The following is a 15,005-nucleotide window of genomic DNA, read 5'->3' as shown; positions in this document are numbered from 1 at the left end:
GTCACTCTCGGGTTATGAGAAAGCTGAGGACGACCCAGCGAGGTAACAGACACACTCCCGTGTCTGCTGGCAGGACCAACAAGGCACCAGGCAGACTTACACATACGCTCATGTGAGCGCAACGATATAATCTCTGACCATCAGAAAGAGGACGCCCGGGTTTCACTCCTAAATGTCTCAACTTCTCTGCATAGTTGGGATTGCAGAGTGAATACCTCAGCTATATGAAATGTGCTGTTGGCCCTGGGGAGGGATTATTTCAGGTTGGCTGCAGCTGGGAGTACGTAGCATGACTTCAGGCCTCATTAGATGCACACTTGACAAGTTTTCTGCACAAATATAAAGGGAAGAAAGGTTTTCTTAAGAAAGCCAGGCTTGTACAGTTGTTCTTCATGTGTGGGGAAGGGAGTGTCTGTCTGTCTGTCTGCCCAGCTGCCTTTTACCTCCAGCAACTTTTGAACCTGCTGTCCAATTTTACGCAAATCAGATGGAGAGCCAGAGGTCCCACAAATATTCAGTTCCTATGAGTTTTGTGAAAAAATCAGCCTAGTTAGTGGACAGAGTCTTAACGCTCTGAATGGAGAAAACCTGCAGATGAACTCAACTTTTATTAGAACAAGAATTTAAGTTGGCAGGGATCAGCGGAGCCCATCTAGTCCAGCCTCCTGCTCAATGCACAGCCAGCTTCAAAGTTAGATGAGGCGGCTCAGGCCCCTAATTTTGAAAACCTCCGAGGTGTCAGAGTCTCCACTCTGGACCTCAGCTTCACAAAACAAACATATCGAGTGCAACTGCTTTGGCTCTACTGATCAGGGAATTAATTTTCCCCTCTTTTAAAGAAGAGTTTGAAGTGGCAGCCAATGGTAAAGCCTGCAACAATCCCCATGCCAGGCAGTCCATAGGACTCTGCTTATGTAAAATATATTTAACCACCAGCTAGCTACTTTATTTTGGCCTTTTGTGTTAGTTAATGATTAAAAGTACAAAGGTCAGGCTCAGAGACACAAGGCTTTGTGTATCTCATTGTTTGATTTACCAGAAGCTACAAGGGAAGGAGCACTGCTCTGTATGAGTGGGAACTACAGGCTACATATCCAGCCTGACAAGCTAATGAGAACAAGTCATTCATTAACAGAAGACTTGCTGCTAGGCAAACACACACAGCTGGTATGGGAGAAGAATTTGGATGTGAAATGAGACAGTGTAGTTGTTTCTTTATAAGACATTTCCTACTTCAGCAAGTTTACAGTCTAAATAAAGACCACACGAAACACATTGAGAGCCTGATCAGAGGAAGATTTGGGCTTATGTCTTTTCTGAAAGGTTTGGTAATGAGCAGAGAGGCAGAATTTGCAAAGAGAACGGAAATATTTGCATGTTTAACAGAAGGAACAAGTTTTAAATTTAAGTGAGATTTGAGTACAAATGTATACGCTTCTTTCTTGGGTACCAGCCTATTCTGTGCACACACACATACCTCCGCATTCAGAGACATCTTATAAAACCCTAATGCTTTCTCCTGCTTCAGTTGTACAATTACATTTCTCTTTAGAGCAGGTTCACACTACTGAGCATTTTTTAAAGAAATAACATTAAAGCTAGAAGCTGAAAAGTATGGATATTTAATACTATATAACTGTGTGAGGGAGGAACACAATGTCATTTGAAAGATAAAGTTATCACCTACAATTCTTGCATAATTAAATAAAAAAGCCTGCCGAGGAAGAATCTATCCGGACTTCATAAAATGAACAATAACAATATTTTAGATCAAACTTTGACTTTAAAAGTAATTTAATTATTCAGGACCATTTCATATGGTATGGCCATTCATGGCCAGAGCACATGGGCATTTATAAAAGTGATCCAGAGCAAGGCTGGATCCCTGCCATCCTAAATTTATAACGCAGAACACCAATCCTGCAAAATGTTGTACCCTCAGGCTTCCTTACAAGATCAAAAACTAAAATCAGAAGTCTATACAAAGTCAAAAACGAGACCAGGAGTGCAATCACAGAGAGATTAATTGTTGCAACAAGGGCAGCTTTGGAAGACACAATTTTCAGTATGATTTAGAAAAAGGAAGTGAAGGTGCTGAGAACTCGCTGGTTGGCAAAGTATTCTGAGCATAAGGGACAGTGTGAGGAGCAAGAAGATAGAGGTGGAGGAGGCGTAAGGGGAAACTAGCACATGAAGCAAAGAGAATGAAGAGGAAGTACCGCTAAATCCGGAGTCTTAATGGTTGTTTCCAACCCAAATGATTCTACTATTATAATTCTGTATTATTCTAACTGCACGTCTTAGAAAAACAAGATAAGGATTTATTTTTTTTTTTCTGGCTAATGTAGCCCTTATTCTGTTTTGGACTCTCCTGGTGGTTATTCTAATTCACATACAGTTCTGTAGTCATCAGAAGAATCTAAGGTGGGGTGAGGTGGGTCTCAGAGGCATTGATGGAGGCACCGCTGTATAGTCTGCTCTAAAGCGTTTGCTATCTCTTATCTAAATGTCCGCGCTCTGGCTACAAACCTCTCGGGGACAAAAAACAGAAAACACAGGAAGAAAAGTTTCCATCTGCAAATGAGCTAGTAAGATTTCAAATTAGGAACCAAAAATTTATGCTAGTAAATGTGAATTAAGGCAAGCCTGGAACTCTGGTGGCAAAACACTTCTATTGACCCACCTGCAAGACAAATGCCTAAAAGCCTGAATCATCACCAGCGCTGTCGAGGGACCTCATATTACCTCAGCAAATGTACTTCATCAGTGATCACACTGTGCAAGCTGAGCACTAATTTGCAATTCCCAGCAGATGCAGAGACTTGTCATCATTTTTGTTTGGTAGAGGCAACATTTTCCACAGCAAAAGGCAAACAAACAACGTTCTTAATGTTCTTATTAGCATACCCTTCTACAACCTTTTGTGCCTTGAACAGATGCTTGGGAAGGGCGGTGCAGCTGTAGTACTTACAGAAACACATCAGACAGGAAAACAATTACTGAAGAAGTCCTATAATCTGGTTATTCAATGTCTCCCACCTCTGCTGTGAAAAGGTTTTGGGTTATACCATGGTGGATATAGCTCTTGCAAAACCTCAGCACAGTTAATGTGTTGCTGTTCGCAGTTAATAGAGACATACGTAAGGACTGGCCACACCATTATGATCTGTGAGGGTGGTTAGTTACACCAAAAACTGTACTGCCCCAGAAAGCTTTTCATGGACTCCCACTGAACAGGCATCTGAATACCTCAAGCTATCTTGCATGCACTGTACATAAATTAAAATTTAAATCATAGTAATGATTAAAAATAATTTTTAAGACAATGCTGAAACACTGCCTATTGTGCCATGAAAGATCCGTGCAGACAGTACATTTTAAGAGCTGTCAATCAGAGATGAAAGAATGAGTACTTGTACATGTTGCACCACGAAAAAACATTCTCCTTTGAAATGGCTCAGCACTTACAAGCTGTCAGTGTGTACTGCAGGGTACCCAACCTTGTGTCACAAAGCCTGGATCAGATTTTAATTTTTTTTTAAATGTCTTTCCCCATAACGCCTCCATTAAGGTGCCTGCCTGGTTTTCACCCTGGTGAAGTTCAGAGTGTTCCAGGAACACTGAGCAGCAAGGCCACGGGCCATCTAGTGGACATTACACACTGCCTTTGCAGACATCTCAGGGGAGTTACAGCTGTCCTGAGCACCACAACTTGTTCTGGTATTGCAATAAAATCATAAAAATCCTGACAGATTATTCACGTGTATCCCTTACTCTTGAGAAATCTCCAAATGCCTTGATCTGGCCGCTGCTGTTCTAGGCACTTAACAAATACCTCAAATAATACCATCCATGTCCTAAATACCAGCCAAATGTTCAACAAAAATCTGTTTCTCTGTGTAGCTTTGATACACAGAAGGTATATGAGCTGGAAGAAGAGCAAAGATTACTCCTAGAATTAATTTTCAAGCCACCAACAGAGTACTGCTAGTTAATTTTTCCTAAGTTACAAACAGAAACTGCCCAGTTGACTCAACACTGAGGCTCAGGAGTCTCCAGTTTGTCCACAGGCTTCTTCTGGCACAGAACCTGTACTTCAGGCAGATGACAGCACCACGCTTGTGACATGTAATGCTGAGCATGTAAGACTGCTCAGCTGGCAATTATTTAAATGATTGTGTGATTTTTGGAGCACACTGCGGATGTGGAGCAATGCATTGTCAGTGCTTAGAAGAAGCTTTAAGAAATAGGTATATGGTGAATATTTAAAGTCAGTTCAGAAGCGTTTCTAGAAATACCACATTTCTCATCAGGCACATTACTGTAACCTCAATGCTGCCTTTGTTCCTTGGTCCTTGTTATCCCTTACCTGAACAGTTCCTGAGATGGCAGATTGACTGGAAGCCTGAAATCGCCAGGAGGACAGTAACTGTTACTGATGCCTCATTAATGCACGGTGTCAGACCTCTTCAAAAGAAATTACCTTCTGAGAAACAACCTATTCCTGATACTACACGAGATGGATAACATCACAGCTGATAATAATAGGTATAATTGATATAGATTTTTACCTCTTCAAAGCACTTTGTCATCTTTGCATGGTTAATAACCATGACACTGTAAAGTAAATACTTATTAGCCGGTTTTAACAGTAAGGAACAAAGTTGCTCAGTGTCATTGGTGACTCAGTAGCACAGAGTTACTTTCATTTTGGGGAGTTTCTTGTTTATAACTGCATTGCTTTTCTAGCAGGCACTGTAGAAGAGTGGTCAGCAACCAGAGCTTGGCATCCCCTGTTTAAATGAAACCATATAAAATACGTTGTAGAGAGGACCAAGCGGGGCTACAGTCTGAGGGGATGGCTTGTTTAGCACACAACCAGTGCTAGCTTCGAAGCTTTTTTAACGGGGTACAGCATAATCCTAAAATACTCTTATACAATAGCAAATGGTGATGGTGCTGCAGCCCTCTTCCCCTTGCAACAGGCCTTCTTAGAAAGCCCCTGCTTGACTCCATCCCCAGTTAAGGTGTTGCTGTATGTCAGACAAGTTCCATGCATTCGGACATTAATGTAACCCACAGCAAGCTGGTTGATGCGCGCAAGCTGCTGGTAGAGAGGATGAGGGATTTCATGAGATCTGAGGAAGAAGAACAGTGTTTCAACACAATTCTGCTTAGTGCTCTTATGTATAATAGTCTCTTGACACTGGCATCTTTTAAAATGCTAATGGCCTTCCTCTGGATAGTTCTTTGGGATCAGTAAGTAAAAGGCATTAGGGAAGAAAAATACAATTTCTGTTGATTTGTAAAGAGTGGTTCTATCCTACATGGCAACTGCAAATGGCACGAGGGAGCTCTATGTTTGTTGTCTCTCTACAGTCTCCAGAGAACATATATATTTTGTTTACAAGGCAAACCATTTATAAATGCCAAACCCTGCAAATTCTCGCTGGAATGAGCCCAGGAAATATCTCCACTGCAGAGTTTACCCACGTGGGCCAGTTCTGCCCGAGACTGTCCGTCCTGCAGAGACAAACACACGACCGTGCCCATACAGAGTCCCGGACTCGGCAACGTGTACCCCGTGCTACACCCCAGATGTTCCCCGTACTACTCTAAGAACTGTTTTGTTGTGTGTTATTAGAAAGCCTGTCTGTAATTCCTGATCTCCCCTGCGTTCTTGGTCCACTAATTTGGTGAGTTAAGGCATTTCTGGCTCCACGTGCTCCCATTTACTGCAGGCTGTGTCGGAGCACACGCCAGCCCAGCTGGAGGAGCCACCCCGATTTTAGGCAGGATTTGTATCGCAGCAGGACGCAGTTTGAGTGTGTGTGACAGCACAGACGGCATTTCTGTGGCACCTCGTGACCCCGGGATGGTGGAACACGACCCGAGAATTCCCGTTTCTAAGAATCTTGACTTTCATGGAGCTCCGAGAGGAGCTTTCCCTCACCTTCCCAGCCCAGCACAGCCACACAAAGGTGGGCCCAGCCCCAGGCCGCTGCGGCTCCTCGGGACTGTGACCAAACCAATTGTCACCATCACGTCGCGTCTCCGTGATGCGGCGATGGCATCTGAGACCAGCGGCATTGCACCTTGTCCGCAACGAAGCAACATTGCCAAGGCGCTGCTGCAGCAGCAGCCAGCACGGGGAGTGAAATATTAATACTTCCGAGGGCCTAGGCCACACCGCGCTGCCCGTGTCACCCTGTGTCACCCCGCGTGCGACCGACCGCGGCGGGGGCGGGCTGGGCGGCCTCCCTCGGCGGACCGGAGGTGGCTGCGGGAGCCGCTCTGTCCCCTTTCTCCCGGCGCTCTGTGGTTTAAGATGGCGGCGGGGGCTGAGGGGGCGAGTCCGTGAGTCCCAGGCCGGAGCGCCGCGGGGGCCGGCGGGGGCGGCGAGGCGGGCGGGAGCCGCCGGGCCGCGCCGGGGGGAGGAGCGGGGAGGCCGCCTGCCGGGCCGGGGAAGCGGCGGCGGCGGCGGCGGCATGTGAGCGCGGGCCGCGGCCGGGAGCGCGGCGATGGGGCAGCAGGTGGGCCGCGTCGGGGAGCCGGGCGCCGGGCTCCAGCACCAGCCGCCGCCTCAGCACCAGCAGCCGCGGGGACTGCGGGGGAGCAGCGCGGCCAGGCCGGCGGGCCGCCGGCGGGAGGCGGCCGGGCGCAGCGCCGAGGGAGGCTTCAATATCTTCACCCAGCACGGTGAGGGGCCGCCGGGCGGGAGGGGCCGGGGCTGGGGGGAAAGGGCCGAGATCGCCCTCCCTCCTCTGCCTCTTTTGTTGTTGTTGGTTTAACTGGCGGAGGGGAGAGTTGCCCCCGCCGCTGTGCCACGTCCCGGGGGTGCTGGTGTCGGCCCAGCCCGGAGCCGGGCAGGGAGCTCGGGGCCTCCCCCGGGGCTGGGGACGGGGCCGGGGACGGGGCCTTTCCGTCACCCACGGCAGGAGCGAGGGGGCACCGCCGGGAATCACAACTCGCAGCGCTTGGTAGCTGTCACTGCAGCGGTTTCCTGCTCTGGTTTTGTTTACAAAGGTAAACGTTACATGTGCTTTGTCTTTCTGTTTACTGAGGCTCTTATGACTTGCCCTTCTAGATCTGTAAGTCTCTGTTGCTATATAGCTCCTGACGGAGCAAACGATTTTGGTTTGGCTGGGGTATTATAGCTGCCATCTGATTCTCGGTTGAAGTTTTTGATTGTCCACTTCTATTCTTATTGCTGTAAACTGATACCGGAAATGTTTAATGCAATGTTATTATTAATAGTTTCTGTAATATCTCTTAGGAGGACCCCGCAACTTCAAATCCCCCTTTGTAACTATGTGTTTGGGTTTTTTTTGTTATTATATCTATTTGGCAACATTTTAATGCACAAAGCTTTGGAAGGTATGATCAACCGAAACCTGTCTGCCTTGACAAGCATGTTGAGAATAGAAGCACGGATGGATCTCTAATCCTAAACTGTATCTGCTGTGGAGGGCTTGGCTGGTTTGGCTTTAGGTGGGGAGAGATGTCAATGTTTATAGAATGGCTGCTTCTGACAATACATGTTTTCTTTTGCTCAATAGAATGAGCATAGGCAAAAAGATTAAGGAACATGCAACCAGCAGTCTAAATGTAAATATCATCTGCTGTGACTGCTGACATGTAAGTATCTATCAAAACAAGAGCGCAGCACTAAATCTGGTTCTTAAAATCTCAGTGTTATCACAGCTTTTGAGTTCAGGGAACAGTATCAACTTTAAAACCAAAACAGAACTCTGTGCTTGCTGAAACGCCTGACCCGCTACTGCTACAATTAAAACTAAGGATTACTGTTTTATTGCATCTTTCAAGCATAGTAGCATCAACTTCATGTTTTACTCTATCGTCTTTGTATTTTTGTACTATAAAAGGCACTTTGGCAAAAACATTACTCATAATAGACTAATACTGTAAATTCATGATGTTAGAAGCAGATCTCAGAAGTTATGCACATACCCTGCTTCTTTCAGTACGCTGAAGTCTTAAGTCTTTACTAGCAGCGCAAAACTGCTGGATGGAGCAAGAGCACTCCTGCTGATGACAAAATGTCTTGTGTTTTGGTATCAAGGTGACTCTTTGGTTCTCGGTCTTACAAGGCAAGGACGGAAAGGACATTTGTGGGAAGTACAGCACAGCATGTGAGGACATGTAGTTACTTTGACTCAAGTGCATCTTTTAATGTATTGCTGTACGTTTTAGTGGTAATTTAGTTCAGCATCCTGCACAAATCCTTCTAGTACCTCTCTCCACCCTACTAAATTGTAAAGGTAGAGAATTATTTACATGTAGTGGCAGCAAAAAGGAGAGAAAAAGCTTTCTTAAGCATACATGCACACCAAGAAGACAAATTATGTCCTTTGCCAGCCATTCTGCTCTGTCTTCCATAGAATTAGAGACAAGAATGAGCCTGCAAAGCCAACGTGCTCTGAATAAAACTGTTCAGTGGCATATGAAAAGAACATTTCTCTGTAATAACAGCGATAATATCTTTTAAAATAATGTTGCTACTATTTATATTGCTTAGGTTATCTGCTTCAGCAGTAAGGTAATTGATATGATTTTACTTAGGTTTTTGTTGGTTCTATTATTTTCTTTGGAGACTGTGAAGGAAGATGTGTCTACTGAAAATAAGATACAACTTTTCATTCTATTAAATTATGTAAGAGGGGTGGGGATTTTTGGCAATCCAGTTTTTGAGGGTTTCAGGGCAGGCTTAAAACTCCTATCCCATCTTGGTGAACACCTCAGCCATGTTAAATTTTTCTCTGATTCCATGTACATTTTAATAGAAACGAGTGAAGAACTCACTATTAATAACCAGTACCAAAAGCTAGTCGAAGTTGGGTACCTATTTAAATACTTGTCTTGGGCAATAACCAAAGATTTTTGTTGTGATTCTGAATCTGGAGTTTACTGCCTTTCTGAAATAATTTTTCTTGTGATCCTGACTCCCCTTGTCTGAGGGAATTTTTTTTCTCTCAACTTGTTATTTTTCATTTACCAACCTCCTCCTCCTGTTTTACTTAACCCAGCTTTCTGCTGGTTTTCTTGAAGTGTTACACTTCTTTCGCTGTGGTTGCTGGCGATATTACTTGATCTAGATTCCTCTTTTCTAGTAATTTCTTTCTGAGCCCGACCTTCCATCTTATCTCTAGGATGTATATTCACAGGGTATGAAAAGTGATGGAAAAAGCACAGGATTGCTGGTTAGCACTCTTGGACCAGAGACTAACCAGCCAGTCAGAGGATAAGCCTGGATTATCTACCTTCCTTGGCTTTCTGTGATATGGTCCTTGATGTGAGGAAGAGAACCTGTTGGACCCTTACAGGTATAAATCCTTCCCTCAGCTCACATTGGCAGATTTCGTACTATACTGTGCCAGGAGTGACATGAACTAATAAGTACTCTTGCCAAAATTCATTTTGAGGGCTTGCTTCTTCTGAATTGTTTATGAAAAAGGATAGAAGTAAACAGTGTTTTCAGCATCAGACCCATTTTGCTACAGGATTTGGAAGACCAGCTTGCGTCACATCAATGGAGTGTAAAATCTCTTATGCTAGGCTACCAAAAACCTTGTCCCGAGTGTGTTTGCTGTGTTACAGTTGTGTAGGGGAAGCACTGCAGGTATACAGACACTACCTACTTCAGGGTGTATTTTTGAAAGAAGCAAGGAATTTTAAGATGTTTTCTCTGTTTTATGGGAAGAACAAGGAAATCCGTATTGTGGCACCCTACTTTTCTATCGGTAGGACACCTAGACTCTTGGGGGCTTCAGCTTACCACAGTGTTGAATTCTGTGAGCACTGCTGGGAAGTTGAGCAGAAAAGTCCTGTGCAAGTTGATATGCTGGTGTGATTTGTTAGCTGTGGAGCAGAGTTCTCCAAGATGCAACAGAAAGTCAGAGAGTTTGCAGCCTTTTGCAATGAGCCCTTCGAAGTGCCCCTTTGCGAGCATTCCTGGCACATAATCTGTGACTTATAAAAGCAAGCAATGGATCATCAAGCATATTGGTTGCTAGTAATGTAGCAGAAAGGAAGAGCGTAAACAGAAGGATTATTCAGACGCTAGTGTTTCCATGTACACTGCATCAGAATTAACTAGTACCGCAGGGACAACAATCCAAGAGGGAGAAGCTGTAGCGAACACTCGTTAGGATCAAATTCTTACAGTTCAGTGCAACCAGAAGAAAAGCACTTGGTACCATTACAGTTTGAGTTTGCTTTCAGAGAAGGAAGAGGGGAGGAGAGAACAGAGTAGTTGGTTCTCTCTTTATCCTTTCATTAGTTTGTTTGAGGGAAGGAGTCCAACTGATGACAACCAACAACTTCCAAGTTGCATGGGCCCTACTCTGCTCCTCGTATGACCTTTGAACAGTGCCATGCTCTAATTTTCTTTCTGAAGAGCAGTGATAACTGCCTGCCATACCAAGATATTCTTTGGAATAGTGTTAGCGTGCTTTTCATCTCTGAAAAGACTTGCTGAGTGTTGTAGAAAATGTACTGCAGGAAAATCAGATTGTTTAAATCCTGGCTGGGAAGCCTGTGCAATACCTGTTTGCAATACTGCTGCAGTTGCCTAGGTGATATATTTTGGGGTAGAGGAAGGCTCTGCCGCACTTGAGCTTTTGATCCAGCAGGTGCGGGACAATTGTGCCCTGTTTTGTTTTCTAGAGGAGGAGTTTAGCAACCTTTTACTATGTGCATCAAGGTCAGGCAAGACAAGCCTATACTTTTCAAAATAAAATTATCATTAAAGCTCCCCTAAGGCAGTTAGAGTGCTATGCCACGTGATAAAAACATTCTAAAATAGGAAGAAGCATAAATAACACCATCCCTTTGAAATTCAGTGAAACAGAAGGGCTGGGTGCAGGAAAATGGAAAGAAGGAGAGAAAATAGGGTCAGTTTAACAACCGCACTTTGTGGGCCTCCTGAAGTTTTCTTTATTTTTCATCCCAGTGAAATGCAGCAAGCTCGGGCCAGAGCTACTTGCCGGCAGACTTTCCTGTCAGTAAATGCCCTGTGCAGATGGAATATAATCACTGTATTCAGTGCCTGACTCTTTGTGCTGTAAATCAGAAATCTTGTGGGACCATAATGTATAAATAACTCATAACTAGTTATTTGGGGAATAAAGGATAGTTCAGCTAAGTGTCTAGAGGAACATCTCTTGTAGAATGTGAAATTGTAGCTGTGTTCTATATTGCACTGTTCTCCGTGATATCTAAATTATTCTTGCAGATTCAGTTGCATTCAATACTCGTTTTTTTACCTTGTCTCAAGTTGGAGTTTTTTGCATAGTCTTTTGCAAATGAGAGGACTCTACCAACTCGATGGAAGGGACAATATAATACAGACTACAATCAGTTATAATTCCTGGCATATATATATGTCCTATGTACTTTTCACATAGACAAGGGAACATAGTCTGAAGAAGGTAAGACTGAAATGAAGTTACTTCAAAAGATGTTAGTCTAACTTAAAATCAAATTTCAAAGCCCAGACAGATCTCTGATTTCTCAGTTCTCCACATGTAGCAGATGGTGTGGTACAAGTTGTTCTAGCAATATTTCACAAACTTGATATTGCTTGCAAGTGCAATGTTTTGCAAAAAAAAATCGTGGGATTTTTTTTTTTGGAAATAGGGACATGTCCAAATGAACAAGTCAATGGAAAGTGAACGTGTAAGCTCTTGGACACAAAAGAGAATTGTCACAAGTGGCTTAAATCATAGTTTTTAATCTAGCAGGACTGACAGCTCACATAATTAGAGTTGGAAGGTAGTTGGACTATCTCCTAGAGATGCTGTAGCAGGGTTGGCTTCAGGAATATTTTCTGGCTGGTACTAATTACAGATTCTGGGACAGTAGCCTTGAAATCATGTTTTCACTGGTGTTCAGGAGAAGTGACCTGTTCTGTGACCCACTTACTTCAGCATATGTTGTGTTTGTTTGTTCTTAGAGCAGGCCAGCCCTTGCTGAAGTCTAATCATACTTTTTAGACCTTTGTTTTATAGATGAAGCCAGATGATCATTAGCGTGATTTATTCTAGCCCATTTCTCTTAGTTGTCACAACTTAATGGTTCCAGTGTACTTTTTAGCCATAAACTGTCTTCTAAATACTGCTGACAGCTGGCTAGTTCACACTCATAAGAAACTATGTTCAAACCCAACTAATACAAACCAAGAAACAGCAGTTTATACTTAATTCCAGTAGGGATGCGTGTGAAAGTTATTAAAACTAATACAGTTAGGTTTTGTTTAGTGGCTTGCGAAGTTGATTTTCAGCTGGTTGTATTTCAAAAAGCCGAGGATGGATGACCACAGACTAAAGCCTCACTTATGTTATAACTGTTTCAGAATCCGATATCCTAAATCACTGTGTGACGATTGGGCAGTAGCTCTTTCAACAGTGTGTAATTACAAGTGACACAAAGCTGGGTGGCTGTGGCGCAAATGGCCCCTTAACTGGCTTTGCAGGTGAATCTGCAAAGTGGGCACACAGGTTTGTTCTTAACAGCGTTCAGAAGGGTACTTAGTGGTAAATAAACATTTCTCATAGTTGTTTGGACCACCAGCAGTTTCTTTTTCCCTCAACAGAGCAAGAAAGAAACAAAAGGTTGCACTAAGGAGGGTAACATGGTGGACTTGTTGGGTCCAAAGTAATGGTTCTCTCACCGTCACTGCCTCATCCCTGACATTTCTCTGGTTTTGTGGTTATGAAATACTTTATTTTAAAGGCTGGTCTTGGTATTATCTGTAGAGATTATTCTCTCTAGAATAAGTGACTGTTACAAAACCATTGAGGCTTCCTGTTGGTAACACTGTAAACCACAACAACAAAGCTTAGTTATATTACCCATATCTGCTTAGGAAGTTTTGTGTGCTTTGTGGTCTTTCTATAAAGACATGCGCATCTCTTAATATGATTGCTTATGTGCAATTGTGTATAAATTAACTTTTCAATGGGTGGCTTTCAGTATCAGCTAACTCAGCACAGGAAACAGTCCAAAAATAACTTTGCCTTTTTTGAGGGGGAGACAAAGATGCACAGAAATACCTCACTAAGAATTGAATTGGTTTTATTTCTAGTGCTCTTTAAAGGCCATTTAAACATATTTCTTTTAAGACTGAACTGCTTCAAGAAATTCCTTTCCTCTTCTCCTGTCCTTCCCTCCCAAACATTGTCCTTAGCATCTTAATCTTGCTATGATACTTTCATTAAGAATAATTACATGTGTTAATAAACTTGTAGCTTCACTTACGTTGATTTGAAAGTATTTTATGGCAATAGTGATGTGAAAATTTGGACTACAATTATGTAAGAAAAGTAGCCTTATTTTCTGTCGGACAGTTATGCATCCCCTCATCCTTTAATTTGATAGTGTTACTGGTTTGGATTTTGCTCTCTTTTCTGTTGATAGTTTGGGTTTTTTTTTGTTGTTTAATACTAACGTGAAACCGAAGCAGCTTCTTCTTGTTTTAAGCTATATAAGGCAAAAGAACCACCTCCTGCTGCTCTTGGGTCAAATTAGGAATCAAATTAGAGAACAGGAGGATGAGAACATTCCAGATTTGTGACCCTATGCACCTCCCAGTCTATTTCTACTTCCTTTCTCCTATAATAATCCAAACAACAAAGCATCGGGTGCGTGTCTCTTTTTTGTGTTTGCTGACATCTCAACTAGAATATTGGCTGGTATGGTGGTAGTATGGAGCATAGTTCGTGAAGTGTTCTTGTTTGTCATATTCCGTGTTCAGTTAGACCCACAGTTTTTGGAAAAGTTGGCTGTACAGTAGACACACCGAAACATAAAGGAATTGCAAAGGGAAGAAGCACTTCCTCATCACAAATCTGTGTACATTCCAACATATGGCCTGGCCTAGAAGCTTGTTTAAATAGTGTCATATCCAAGTAGATTAGTATTACCTCCTACATTTACCCTAAACATCAGGGGTCTAAAAGGTGTTTACAGAGCACAGATCTATTATCTAGACAAAAAATGAAAACGTTTGTACATTCTAATTTTGTAGTCCCTCGATTGTGAAAATAACCCTTCAAACCCAATCTGGAGCGTAAATTAATATAATGAGCCCTTCCTTAGCTTACAGGGTCAGCTCAGTTTCTCAAGATTATTTCAAAGCCTTTACTGCTCAGGGTTTGTTTTGCTAACCAGCAGTGTCACAAAGTTAACAAGACTGTTCAGTTTTACTGCTGCTATTCAGAAGCCTGTGGGAGGCTGTGCAACTGATGAGAATATCAATTTTGTGTTGCTGCTTAGAAAAGCCAAGAGCAGAAGCAGCAGCTATGCTAGTATCTCTGAAAATTTACTTAATAATAGAAGACAACTGGAAAATATTTAGATTAGCCTTGAAGGGATTTAAAAAGAAATAATTTAAGTGTTTTTTCCTTTAAAGCAATCTAGTATGTCAGAACTTGCTAATTAATGAAACTACGGTGACTGTTCCACAATAAAAAAAAATCTGTTTATGCAAGCTTTTTTGAAATTAATACAAGCTATGTCATCCAAGAAGAGAGATCTGAATAACCTTGAAGATCTTTTGAAACAGTGACGTAGCTGCTCTGTTAAGTCACTGGGTGCAGCAGAACTCAAGCGTATACTGGCCTGAGCTGGGTTGCGTAAGCATAGAATTACTGCTTGTGTTTAATACAGTTTTTTCTTAAAGCACAAGTTTTAATTGTACAGCTTTCTTTATGTCCACCATTCACTCGAGTACAAGTGAAAAACAAACAGCATCCTTTGTCTGAGAGCTGATTTGTGGTTCCTTGTCTCCTGTAAATTAAATTTTTTCGTCTTTTCTTCTATAAACTGGAAAAAAAAAGGCAGTCTAACGGCAGCTCGCAGGCTCAGATTTAAGATAAAGTTAAAATATCAAGTTCTCCTAAATTGAATTTTAAATTGCTGAATGTCCTACATGTGCTCTTTAGAATATTGTTGATATTTGTGAATAGAGTTGGGTCTTGGTAAAA

General features: G+C 42.7%; 1 protein-coding gene across 1 annotated transcript in view; it reads left to right on the top strand.

The window, feature by feature from the left end:
- Nucleotides 1-6,521: 6,521 nt before the first annotated feature.
- ABL2 (ABL proto-oncogene 2, non-receptor tyrosine kinase) overlaps nt 6,522-15,005 on the top strand; it is a 42,702-nt gene continuing 34,218 nt past the window's right edge. Inside the window, exon 1 of the mRNA XM_065649162.1 lies at nt 6,522-6,699. Coding sequence (XP_065505234.1) covers nt 6,522-6,699 — 178 coding nt within the window. The remainder of the gene's footprint in view (nt 6,700-15,005) is intronic.

The sequence above is a fragment of the Caloenas nicobarica genome, chromosome 20 (genome assembly GCF_036013445.1).
Source record: "Caloenas nicobarica isolate bCalNic1 chromosome 20, bCalNic1.hap1, whole genome shotgun sequence".
NCBI classification, from domain to species: domain Eukaryota; kingdom Metazoa; phylum Chordata; class Aves; order Columbiformes; family Columbidae; genus Caloenas; species Caloenas nicobarica.
The sequence above is the reverse complement of the archived record's forward strand: the minus strand, read 5'-3'. Positions and strand labels throughout refer to the sequence as shown.